General features: G+C 40.6%; 1 protein-coding gene across 4 annotated transcripts in view; it reads left to right on the top strand.

Annotated features, from left to right (window-relative positions):
* KLHL32 (kelch like family member 32) overlaps nucleotides 1–13,855 on the top strand; it is a 224,608-nt gene that overhangs the window by 133,607 nt on the left and 77,146 nt on the right. For all 4 annotated transcript variants that reach the window (XM_054490891.2, XM_054490897.2, XM_063666439.1 and 1 more), the window contains one exon: nucleotides 12,630–12,728. In XM_054490891.2, the coding sequence (XP_054346866.1) occupies nucleotides 12,630–12,728 (99 nt within the window). The remainder of the gene's footprint in view (nucleotides 1–12,629; nucleotides 12,729–13,855) is intronic.

A 13,855-nucleotide genomic window follows, 5' to 3' on the forward strand; every position in this document is an offset into this window, starting at 1 on the left:
TTGTGGCAATAATCAATAGCTTACCAACCAAAAAAAGTCCAGGTCCAGATGGATTCACAGCCGAATTCTACCAGAGGTACAAGGAGGAGCTGGTACCATTCCTTCTGAAACTATTCCAATCAATAGAAAAAGAGGGAATCCTCCCTAACTCATTTTATGAGGCCAGCATCATCCTGATACCAAAGCCTGGCAGAGACACAACAAAAAAAGAGAATTTTAGACCAATATCCTTGATGAACATTGATGCAAAAATCCTCAATAAAATACTGGCAAACAGAATCCAGCAGCACATCAAAAAGCTTATCCATCATGATCAAGTGGGCTTCATCCCTGGGATGCAAGGCTGGTTCAATATACGCAAATCAATAAATGTAATCCAGCATATAAACAGAACGAAAGACAAAAACCACATGATTATCTCAATAGATGCAGAAAAGGCCTTTGACAAAATTCAACAACCTTTCATGCTAAAAACTCTCAATAAATTAGGAATTGATGGGACATATCTCAAAATAATAAGAGCTATTTATGACAAACCCACAGCCAATATCATACTGAATGGGCAAAAACTGGAAGCATTCCCTTTGAAAACTGGCACAAGACAGGGATGCCCTCTCTCACCACTTCTATTCAACATAGTGTTGGAAGTTCTGGCCAGGGCAATTAGGCAGGAGAAGGAAATCAAGGGTATTCAATTAGGAAAAGAGGAAGTCAAATTGTCCCTGTTTGCAGATGACATGATAGTATATCTAGAAAACCCCATTGTCTCAGCCCAAAATCTCCTTAAGCTGATAAGCAACTTCAGCGAAGTCTCAGGATACAAAATCAATGTGCAAAAATCACAAGCATTCTTATACATTAATAACAGACAAACAGAGAGCCAAATCATGAGTGAACTCCCATTCACAATTGCTTCAAAGAGAATAAAATACCTAGGAATCCAACTTACAAGGGATGTGAAAGACCTCTTCAAGGAGAACTACAAACCACTGCTCAAGGAAATAAAAGAGGATACAAACAAATGGAAGAACATTCCATGCTCATGGGTAGGAAGAATCAATATCATGAAAATGGCCATCCTTCCCAAGGTAATTTACAGATTCAATGCCATCCCCATCAAGCTACCAATGACTTTCTTCACAGAATTGGAAAAAACTACTTTAAAGTTCATATGGAACCAAAAAAGAGCCCGCATCGCCAAGTCAATCCTAAGCCAAAAGAACAAAGCTGGAGGCATCACACTACCTGACTTCAAACTATACTACAAGGCTACAGTAACCAAAACAGCATGGTACTGGTACCAAAACAGAGATATAGATCAATGGAACAGAACAGAGCCGTCAGAAATAATGCCACATATCTACAAGTATCTGATCTTTGACAAACCTGACAAAAACAAGAAATGGGGAAAGGATTCCCTATTTAATAAATGGTGCTGGGAAAACTGGCTAGCCATATGTAGAAAGCTGAAACTGGATCCCTTCCTTACACCCTATACAAAAATCAATTCAAGATGGATTAAAGACTTAAATGTTAGACCTAAAACCATAAAAACCCTAGAAGAAAACCTAGGCATTACCATTCAGGACATAGGCATGGGCAAGGACTTCATGTCTAAAACACCAAAAGCAATGGCAACAAAAGCCAAAATTGACAAATGGGATCTAATTAAACTCAAGAGCTTCTGCACAGCAAAAGAAACTACCATCAGAGTGAACAGGCAACCTACAAAATGGGAGAAAATTTTCGCAACCTACTCATCTGACAAAGGGCTAATATCCAGAATCTACAATGAACTCCAACAAATTTACAAGAAAAAAACAAACAACCCCATCAAAAAGTGGGCGAAGGACATGAACAGACACTTCTCAAAAGAAGACATTTATGCAGCCAAAAAACACATGAAAAAATGCTCACCGTCACTGGCCATCAGAGAAATGCAAATCAAAACCACAATGAGATACCATCTCACACCAGTTAGAATGGCAATCATTAAAAAGTCAGGAAACAACAGGTGCTGGAGAGGATGTGGAGAAATAGGAACACTTTTACACTGTTGGTGGGACTGTAAACTAGTTCAACCCTTGTGGAAGTCAGTGTGGCGATTCCTCAGGGATCTAGAAGTAGAAATTCCATTCGACCCAGCCATTCCATTACTGGGTATATACCCAAAGGACTATAAATCATGCTGCTCTAAAGACACATGCACACGTATGTTTATTGCGGCATTATTCACAATAGCAAAGACTTGGAACCAACCCAAATGTCCAACAATGATAGACTGGATTAAGAAAATGTGGCACATATACACCATGGAATACTATGCAGCCATAAAAAATGATGAGTTCACGTCCTTTGTAGGGACATGGATGAAATTGGAAATCATCATTCTCAGTAAACTATCGCAAGAACAAAAAACCAAACACCGCATATTCTCACTCATAGGTGGGAATTGAACAATGAGAACACATGGACACAGGAAGGGGAACATCACACTCTGGGGACTGTTGTGGGGTGGGGGGAGGGGGGAGGGATAGCAATGGGAGATATACCTAATGCTAGATGATGGGTTGGTGGGTGCAGCGCACCAGCATGGCACATGTATACATATGTAACTTACCTGCACATTGCGCACATGTACCATAAAACCTAAAGTATAATAATAATAATAATAATAATAATAAAAAAAGAAAAAAAAAAAAAAAGAATTACCAGAATACATTTTTGTTTGCATTTATTAATCAAACAATTTCATACTTATCCCTGCCAAATACTATAAGGTGTCAAAATTTGTCACAGAGGTTACAAAACTATAAGCCCATCTCAAGACAGAATGATCTTTGCTTGTGCAATCTTTAATAAATAAGACATTGATATTGGTTTAATGAAAAAAAAAAAAAAAAAAGTTGCACTAATTCAGGTAGGAGAATGGATAATTGAGTTGTAGTACTTTGTCGAGGACTGCCTGAAAAATAAGACAGTAATTTGCATTATACTTTGCAGGAAGAAAATAATAGGCATTTATTCTATAGTAATTGAATAGACAGATATAGCACCTTAAAAACTAAAGATAGCTATTCATCTCTATGTATCATGTATCTGTCAAAGTAGGAACACCTTGGCACAGCCCAAAGAATACAGCCTGTACTCCCGGCTATTCGAGAGGTGGAAGAATTGCTTGAAACCGGGAGGCGGAGGTTGCAGTGGGCTGATATCGTGCCACTGCGCCCCAGCCTGGGCAACTGAGTGAGATCCTGTCTAAAGAAAAATATAAGAGGGAATAAAAATTGATTCCAGCCTGTGGCATCTTTGGAGAATTATTGGTTGAATCCAACTGTAAGAATCAATTCTGCTCGTTGTCACTGGAGAAAGTCACTGTTTTCACTTCAAATCCATGACCCCAAATCTCAGACAGATACCCAATGCCAGGCAATGTTAATCTGTTTCCCTAGTAAATTTGCTTTCCTCCTCTTCTTGATGAGTTTCTCACCCTCTCTCTTCTCTTTTTAAAGACATTCCCCTCACTAACCTACCTCCAATACACATATCATAAGGAAAAGCCACTGTCCATTGAGAAAATAGAAACAGAAAGGAAGATCTTTATCATCTTACCATCAAATTCTCAACCCTCCCTGTTTCTGAACTTATTCTGGGTATATCCCTCTTTTACGGTGGGAGGGGTATCCCTGAACTGTCAGAGACTAATCTCCCCACGTAGGGTCCGGATCCACTCGCTCCGACTCTGTCCAATATCACTCCTGTCATCCTGCTGCTGTCTCTTCTGCCATCAGTTTCTCCTCTACTACATTATTTCCACAGCGTGTAAACACTCTCTATTGCTCACCTTTAAAAATCCTTTCTTGCCAGGTGTGGTGGCTCATGCCTGTAATCCCAGCACTTTGGGAGGCCAACGCAGGTGGGTTACTTGAGGCCAGGAATTCAAGACCATCCTGGCCAACATGGGGAAACTCTGTCTCTACTAAAAATACAAAAATTAACCAGGCGTGGTGACACGTGCCTGTACTCCCGGCTAGTCAGGAGGTTGAAGTGGAAGAATTGCTTGAACCTGGGAGGTGGAGGTTGCAGTGGGCCCATATCGTGCCACTGCACCCCAGCCTAGGTAACAGACTGAGACCCCGTCTAATTAAAAAAAAAAATCCCTTTCTTATTTCTATATTCCCCTTGAGCTACCATTTATTTCTCTGACTCTTCTCACAGCAGAGCTTATGAAAAGTGTTACATAAAGTTTTTTTTCCTCACTTTCACTCATGTATCACTCACTTTTCCACTCCAAGTCTGGAGGCTTTTATCTTCATCATTCCACTGAAACTGTTCTTGGCAGTCACAAATATTGCCAAATCTAATTAAATACTGTCATATGTGACCTCACAGCTTCGTGCAGCATAGCCAGCCTCCCTTTTCTTTTTCTTTTTTTTTTTTTTTTTTTTGAGACGGAGTCTCACTCTGTCACCCAGGCTGGAGTGCAGTGGCACAATCTCGGCTCACTGCAAGCTCTGCTTCCCGGGTTCACGCCATTCTCCTGCCTCAGCCTCCCTAGTAGCTGGGACTACAGGCGCCCGCCACCACGCCTGGCTAATTTTTTGTATTTTTAGTAGAGTCGTGGTTGCACCGTGTTAGCCAGGATGGTCTCGATCTCCTGACCTCGTGATCCTCCCGCCTTGGCCTCCCAAAGTGCTGGGATTACAAGCGCAAGCCACCAGGCCTGGCCCACCAGCCTGCCTTTTCTCTCTTGGCCTTTGTAACACTGCTCACTGTGGGCTTTTATTCTGTGCCACCACCAGCCTTCCCGTCACTCCTTTCCAGGTGGCTTTGCTTGCTCCTCCCCACTCTGTAGGCTTCAAATCGTTCCTGCTTCAGAACCCTCCTGTTTAATCCAACTAGCTTCCTTGGTGATGTCATCGAGACCCAAGTTATTTGGTATTGACAAATAACTTGCTATTATCTTATGCTATTGACTCCCAGCCCCTACCTATACTCTAGACCAAGGATCAGCAAACTTTTTTTGTGAGGGGCCAGGTAGTAAATAATTCAGGCCATATAAAGTTTCTGTCACAGCCGGGTGCAGTGGCTCATGCCAATAGTCTCAGCTCTTTGGGAGGCCAAAGCAGAAAGATCGTTTGAGCCCCGGAGCTCGACACCAGCCTGGGCAACATAGCGAGACCCTGTCTCTATTTTAAAAAGTAAATAAAGTTTATTTCGCAACTACTCAACTTAGCTGTTGTAGCATGAAACTGCCAGAGACAAATATGTAAATGAATAAGCATAGCTATGTTATAATAAAACTCTATACTTAAATTTGAATTTCATATAATTTTCATGTATCACAACATATTATTCATCTTTTGGGTTTGGGGGACTGTTTTAAAAAGTTAAAACTATTCTTAGAAATTAGTACCCCAAAAATTAAACAGGTATAAATCTAACAAAATATGTACAAAAAATGCAGTTTTCCTATGTGAGCATCTTTTTATATGCTTATTTGCCACCTATCTTCTTTGGTGAGGTATCCGCTCAGATCTTTTACCCCCCTGCCCCCATTTAAAAAATCAGATGGTTCATTTTTTTTGTTGTTGAGTGTTGAGAGTTTTTTGATATTTTGGATAACATTCCTTTAGCAGATGTATCTGTTGCAAATATTTTCTCCTAGCCTATGGCTTGTCTTCTCAATTTCCTAATAGTGTATTTTGTGGAGCAGAAGTTTTTAATTTTAAAAAAGTCCAAGTTATCAATTATGTCTTTCATGGACCATGTTTTTGGTGTTGTATCTAAAGAGTCATTGTCACACCCAAAGTTATCTAGATCTTCTTCTGTGTTACCTTGTAGGAGTTTTCTAGTTTTGCATTTTACATCTACATCTGTAATCTGTTTTGAGTTTATTTTTGTGAAGGGTTTGAGAGCTGTGTCCAGGTTCAATTTTTGTATGTGAGTGTCCAATTGATCTATCCCCATTCTTGAAAAGACTATCTTTTATCCATTATTATTATATTATCTATAATATAATATTATCTGTGCTCCTTCATTGACCATATTTATGTGAGTCTGTTTCTGAGCTCTCTGTTCTGTTCCACTGATCTGTTTCTCTCTTCTTTTGCCAGTGTCACACTGTCTTGATAACTGTAGTTTTTTTTAGTCTTGAAGCGGATATTGTCAGTCCTCCAACTTTGTTCTCCTTCAACATCGTGTTGGCTATTTTGGGTCTTTTGCTTCTTCATATAAGCTTTAGAATCTGTTTGTTAATACACAAAAAATAACTTTGTGGGATTTTGAATAAGATTACATTGAATCTATAAATTGAGTTGGGAAGAACTGACATCTTGACAATGTAGAGTCCTTTTTATCCACAGACATGGACCATCTTTCCATTTATTTAGTTTTTCTTTAATTTCTGTCATCAGAGTTTTGTAGTTTTCCTCATATATATATGTGCTAAGTCCCATGGCCAATGCCCTGATTGCCTACCCAATATTCATTTCCTCTTTTTCTTTATATAGAACTCTAATTTGATTTGGGACTATGGTGCATCTAGCCATAAAAATTTAATTTCCCAGGCTCTTTTACAGCTATGTGTAGCCACCCAGCCAATGAGATGTAAATGGAAGTCTCTCTAACAGTGTTTGTAGGAAATCTATTGCTTTTCTGATAAACAATGCCAGACTCAGCTGGCAAATGTTTTTTGTTCTTTAACCTCTCCTTTCTTTCTGCTTTGAATGTAGACATAATGCCTGGAGGTATGGCAGCCAATTTGAGACCATGAAACCACAGCCTGAGATTTGCCAAGCAGGAAAATACAAGGAGGCTGGTTGCCACTCTAAGCTGCCTAATCCAAATGTTACTGGAAAAGTAACCTTTATATTTGTTTAAGCTGCTTTGTTACATATAGACACACACAATTGTAATGATACACAAGCATTCTCTTGGTCCTTAAAACAGTTTTTGAGGTAGACATCATTACTTTCACTGTACAAATAAGAACACTGAGGCACCTGGAGTTGAGCTGTTCTCCCAAGTTGATTCTGTCAGCAAGTGTAGGAGCCAGGATTTGAAAGCAGACAGCGTGACCTAGAACACATGGGCTTATTAGTTCACCAGATGTCTGTGGAGACCCAGGGTGAGGTAGGGGTGGGGAGAGATCTTGCCAAGCTTTGTATAAGGAGTGGATTTAGAGTTGGATCTTGAAATGAGTAGGATTTTGACATATGGAAATTAAAGAAATGAGGAGGACATTGAAGATGGAGAACAAGGTATTGCCTGAGTGTGGAGACTAGTAGATTACTGGCTTTAGCAAAGGGACCAGAAGGTCATAAAACTGGAGAAAAGTTTTTAACAGCAGGTTGGGGCTACATGGTGAGGGTTTCCAAATACAAGCCTCAAAAGTTTGAATTATCTGATTTATAGAGAACTACTGAATTCTAGCCAGTATTGCTCAGATGGAGCACTTCAACAGGCATATTTATGAACATCTCCCAATATGATCACAACATTTAGAAACTGGAATTCATGTGTTTTACTATCCTTACCTGAACTATGTTTTTCTTTCTTAAAAATAAACTTCAGGTGTCAGACATAGATGTGCAGTGCATGATTCAATTTAGAAAATTCTTTTCCTTTAAATGGGTGCCACCTTGTGGATAAAACGTCCTTAGTGCAGTGGTTTTGAAACTAAAACTAGATTGGTGGCAATTTCTCATAGCTAGAGAGATCTTGTGTTTCATGTTCCATCTGTGAGAATTCTGTCATAAATAACTTTATGCAAAACATTTTATGTGTGTTGAATATGTGATCATTTAAAAGCTATTTATGCTGTTGTATCCAGTTCATGTGATGATTATAAATTCAAGATTCTGATAATTTGCCATTCTGTAATACTATACAGGAAAAAAAAAATACCAAAGAAAAAAAGTATAAAGAAGGGAGGAAATGTAATCACTTATTCTCATAAATGATATTAGACCACTCTAATTTGCAGTTGTACAAGCGCTTGTTTTGCTTGCAAAAGCATGTTGTTCATGTGCACACATGGTATGTGTGTTTACTAAAGACCTTAGTTGTCTGATTTTAACATGCTCAAATCCTTCAGTCTACTGTACACATAAACCAAGAAGCAAGTAATTTAAAAATCTCCTTATGCAAGAAATGAAGAAGATAGCTTTGAAGATCTGAAGATACAAAATTTTCTGAAGATGCCAACTCACTTGTTCACAGGCAGGAAAAAAAAAAAAAAAAAGGTCACACTGAGACTTACCATGGCTGTTAAAGACAGTCCCTACCAGCCACCAATCCAAGAGGCTAGGTAAAAGGGAGAGGGAAAATAAAGAGAAAAAGAAGACAGAATTGAGAGAGTGGACACCTGATGATCCAGGAGGATGAGCTGAAGAAGGAGGGGCAGGGATGCCCTGGGAACTGTGGGGTGTCCCTGCTCCCACCACTCAGTCCCAGCTCCACCCTCCCAGAGCCCCCATGTGAGGTGTGGGCACTGACTGAGGTGGCCCACGTCATCATGCCCTACACAGAATCTCACCTCAGGTCCCATTCTCCTCCTCTTTCACCAGATTCTGGCCCCATATTCTGCATGGAGACCAGGAGTCCCAGTCTTATTGCAGTTTAGAGGGCCTTTATTGGAGATCATGCAAATTCACCTGTCTGCTACCAACCCTGCTTGGATTGGTGACCAGAGGACATGTTGGCACAGAGTATTCAAGAGTGCCTCCTACCAGGAGGGTGATTGGGCCACCTCATGACTGAATTCTGACACAATTTCTCCTACCAGGTACCCATCCCCTTCTCCTGCACTTGTGGGTTTTACACTATTACTTTGTCACACCATTCTGTGTCACCCTAAATACAGCCACTGGTCAGTTCTTATCCCCACCAAAATGAGTGTAGAGTTTCAGCATTTGGAATGGGAATCAGTCATGGCCCTGTCCTCATTCATATGACCTTGCCTGCTACAAATTGCAGGAGATGTTCCTGGGCCAGACCCAAGTAATGAGATGTGATCATCTCATTACTTTGTGAGGTGAGGCTAGAGGTGACCTCCCTGCTAGCACTGTCCAGCATCCCTCATTCGAGAACAGCCTCTTGTGTTCCACCACCTGGAGGTCAGGCGGGGAAAGAATCCTCTATACAGATGGTTCTGTGAACAAGAAACATTCATGCCCCCACCTGAGTTTGCTCCTGGTTGCATCAAAACCTGTTTGCAAATCTGGAGAAGCCCCAGTTCTACAGGTGAGCTCCACCCAAGCAGGTGAGCGTCACTGGGGGTAGAGGCAATGCCCAGCCTAGTTTGCCTTCTTTTAGGGTTTCCTTTCCCACCACTTCCCCCACCCCACCCCACCCCGCCCCTGGATTCTGGACCACTTGGCTTTATGCATCTAGCATTTTCTTGATCTCCTGTTATTAAAACATTTTGTCTTGTCCACTGTTTATGCCTCTAGCTGTGATATGCTCCTCCAGACTGACGAGTGACTGGATGTGTCAGGCCACTCACATTAGCTCCTATTCCCACCCTGGGTGCTTTCAGATCTTGGAGAACATCTCTTCCTTCCTGCAGGTGGTCCTTGAGTGACCCCTCCTCCTATCTGTCCTGGTTTGAGTGTCAGACTACATGTTGATGGGTATGTTTCTGAAGTACCTAAATATAATGCTTGGCAGAAGGTAAATGCAGCTGTCTTAGTTGCTCTCCATAAACCTGTGTGTTTGAGATCCCTTTTTTCTGCAGAGGTTGTTCTTTTGGCCAGTCCTTCGAGGCAGGTGACAGATAAATTCACCAAACTGTAAATCATGAGGAGACTGGACCTTTGATTTTATTGCTGGCCAAACACAAATTCCCTGGAAAAATATATTTGAACAATCAGTCACCAAAGAGCAACAAAGCTGAATCAAAAGCCTCTGGTACAGTGAGGTTTGCAAACACTGGTTCTGTTTCCATAAGTGAGAACAGCTGTCCTGGTAGGGTTTCTTTCTCCAACCCTTTAAGAGCATTTAGAGATTTTCTGTGCTAAAGCATATTTTAGAAAAACTTATGTTATAATGAGTGGAAGGAAAAAACTACAAAACAAAAAATAAAAAAAGACAAAAACAGTCGCCGTATGGGTTTTTCATGTGCAGGCTTCTGGAAGTCAGCCTGCTGGACATGTAACACGTGCTATGGAATATTCATCTTGTCTCTCTGTGATCACTGGCGTTGTGTTTGCTATTAGTGAGCCTTGGAGGTTATCATAAATACCAGTTGTGTGAAATGAGCACAACTGACAGGATTTAAAGGCTAAACCAACCTTTCTAATCCATCTATTCCCCATTCTCCTCCTTAGGCCATGCCTCTTCTGCAAGACTATACAACAACATCCTTGCTCCTCTGATGGGAGCTGCACTAATTTCCTGAATGTCAGTCAAAGCCTCCTTCCTTGAGGAGTTGGAGAAATTCGGGTTTCTCTTTCTGACTAGATGGAAAAGGAGCTATAAAGATTTTTCAGAATAAGATGAGTGTTGGTATTTTTGCCACATGTGCTTAACTTTTTCACTTCTTTACTTTGCCAGCTTAGAAATATAGAGTCCTTTTTTTCTTTCTTATAAAATTAGTTAAAATTGATTCTGAATAAAAAATATATGTAGAGATCAATTAATTCATTAGCATTTTAATTAAATAACTTCATGAATATTGAGCAACAGCTATGTGTGCTGGACATTGTTCTAAGTGCTGGGGATACAAAATAGACTAAGTCCCTGCTCTCCTGAAACTTATACTGAGCAGAGAAAAATAAGCAAATAGGCAAAAAGATATGTAATGTGAGGTGGTAAGCACTACGGTGAAGAATAAAACAAAGTTAGGAGCTAGGGAATGATGGCTGTTCAGGGGTGGGTTACTGTTCCACATACGAGGGTCAGGGAAGGCATCTCAGGTAAGACGTTATCTGAGGTATATGAGGGAGTGGCCCAGGCAGAGCAAACAACTAGTTGTAAACACCAAGGTGCTCAGCATATTCAAGAACTTTTTAGGTTATAGTGGAGCCTTTTTGGATTTTATTTTCATGGAGATGGAAAGTCTTCAGAAAGTTCTGAATAAAAACAGTGACATGATTTCATTTGTGGTTTTAAAGAACCAGTTTGGTTGATATTATTAAAACAGATAGTGTGAGTGGACAAAGGAGAAAGCAGTGCAACTAGCTAGGAGGTGATTACAGTTAAGTTTAGGAAGAGGAGTGGACTGGACTAAAGCAGTGATTATCGAAGTCATGAGCAGTGATTGAATTCCGAAACTATTTTGAAGATAGAACCAACAGGACTGGCTGATGGATTCGATATAAGGCCTAAGGAAAACAAGAGTCAAGAATGACCCTGAGGTTTTCAAACCTACCATCCAGTAGAAAGGGAACCTATAGTGATGCAGGAACAAGAGGGGAGAATTGCAGGCAGAAGAGGTTGGGATCAAGCACACAAGTGGACTGTTGGGGAGAGCAAAAGGTTCTGATACAGATGTAGGTAGATAAGTTGGTAGATTTGGTGGTAAGAGGTTTTCAAAGATCATGAAGTGAAAATCCGGTGGCAAAGGAGGAGTTGGAGGCTTGAGAAAGGAGCGTGGTGAAGTAGTAGAGTGGACGGGTGAATTGACTAGTGCCTCCCTGTGCATCAGAGCCACTCAGGACACTTGTTAAAACACTAGTTGCCTCACCCTGAAACTTACTGATTCAGTACGTCTGGGAGGCTCCCAAGAGTTTGCAGTTTAATAAGTTCCTAGGTGATGCCAATGCTGCTGGTCCAGAGACCAGACTCAGGAAGCACTGGGCTGGGGAAATGGGTTAGAATGGAGGGCTGGGGCATCACTAAAGACCTCCTTGCACCTGGCAGTAATTCATGTGAATTTTGTCAACATGGTCGTGTGCCTTTTTTCCAGCCCTGATCAGCTGCTCAAGAGCTGGCAGCAGTAGGTAGATAATTGGACTTAACAAAGTGAAAAATTGGTATCACCAGGATACTTGGGAGGCATTATCTCTATGTGATGTCTTTGTATTCTGAAAATGCTAGTTGAACCTCCTTTATTTTAAATAGAAAGGATAAGAGAATCTGAGACTGAGAAAGAGGAAAATGGAAGTTTGCGGATGAAGCTTACTGTTGTAGGACTTAGAAGTAAAATGGCCTAATATCCACCTCTGGTCTTATATGGCAAGGAGAAACATATGTCCCTTTCCCTAAAATACCTGTTTCTGTGGTCTACTAAAGAAGAAAATTCTGAAATATACTTTGAAAAACTAAAACTCAGTTCTTTTGTATTTTATAAGATTATATCACAAACTGAATTTTAAGAGGGTTATGTTGTTCTTTGAAAATGTTTATACCCTCCCACAAAAAAATAAGTGGTTAAGTGCGGAGCTTCACACACACAAATGGTATCAGCACATGCAGTAAGGAGAAAATCGGCTGTTAGAGTAAGGGCCACAGCTCATTAATCAGAACAGGAAGAGAAGAACTGACTTCCATAAAAAGGAACAGTGTTAATTGAAATAGAGTATGTAAAGCAGCAATTTAAATATACTATGGTATATCTACATATTAAGCAGCATTATATTTGTAAGTGTAACTGATAGTTTTATTTTTGTTAACAAACAAAACAGATTTTGCTGGAGCCAGGTGTGATCCAGGATGTGCTAGCAGCGGGCAGTCACCTACAGCTGTTGGAGCTTCTCAATTTATGCTCCCACTATCTCATCCAGGTATGTGAGCTTGCATCCTGCTCATACACCCTTCACATTCCTTTCCCCGCAGTCATAAGCTGGCCCCCACCAACTGGAGCTGAATGACAGGTAAAGTGGGGGTGGGGTGTGAGCTATGGTAGTAGAGTTTCTCCAGGACACAAGCTGAGAAGTTCCTAGGAGGGCGGCTGCAGGTCTTGCATCCAATCACGGAAGTGGGAGTCTTCCTCCACTGTCCTGCCCACCTTAGGTCCCCACGACCCTTGAGCAGCCGATTAACTCAGTGACCACACACAGGATTCCCTGCAGGGGCCCGGGGAGATGTCGCTGAAAGGAGTCCTAGTCCGAAGCAATATTGTCTGGTTATGGAAATAATCACAAACGCAAGAAAAGTCTAATAGTCATTGAAGATCTCAGTAACAGTATCTAGTAAATCACAAAGTCCTATGTAATTAATTACCATGTGAACTTCCCAGGCAGTAAATGCTGTAGAAGGGATAAGTGATGTGCGTATTCCTATCCTGATTTGCTGGTCAGGAAAGGCCCCATGAGAAGAAGGGAGAGAAAACTCCCGAACACCAAGCACTGACTGTGTGTTCACAGTTGTTTCACATTCAATCCTCACAATAACTTTGCCCTTTTTTATAGATTTAAAAAATCAGAGACTCAAAATATATCCAACTTGTCTGAGGCAATGTGGCTGGTAGGACATTCTGATTCCAAAGACCATTTCTTGGTTGGATGAAAACTTCTTGTTAGGTAGGAGTCTATAGGGCATCTTAGGCAGACAGCATGGCTATGAGTCTCTTGGACTTTATAGAGTATTACTAACTAATTTGCAATTTTAGGATCCTCCCACTTCCCCCACTGGTGTCACCTTCACTTGCATTTATTATAGCATTAAAAAATTAATTTGAAGAAATAATAAATTCATCACACAATTTAATTTCACTATCTTTTTGCATATGACATGATATTAGTGAGCAGAAAAGTTTTGTTTTCCTGCCCAATTACTTTATTTTCCTTTTAAATCATTTTCTGTAATTTTAAATATATACTTTTATCGTTGACTTCTGTTACCTCTTAGGTAGTTTACAAAGCCCTTTCTCATCTAGCATCTTATTTAATCTTCCCAGCAACCCTGGAAA

The sequence above is a fragment of the Pongo pygmaeus genome, chromosome 5, assembly GCF_028885625.2.
Source record: "Pongo pygmaeus isolate AG05252 chromosome 5, NHGRI_mPonPyg2-v2.0_pri, whole genome shotgun sequence".
Taxonomy (NCBI): domain Eukaryota; kingdom Metazoa; phylum Chordata; class Mammalia; order Primates; family Hominidae; genus Pongo; species Pongo pygmaeus.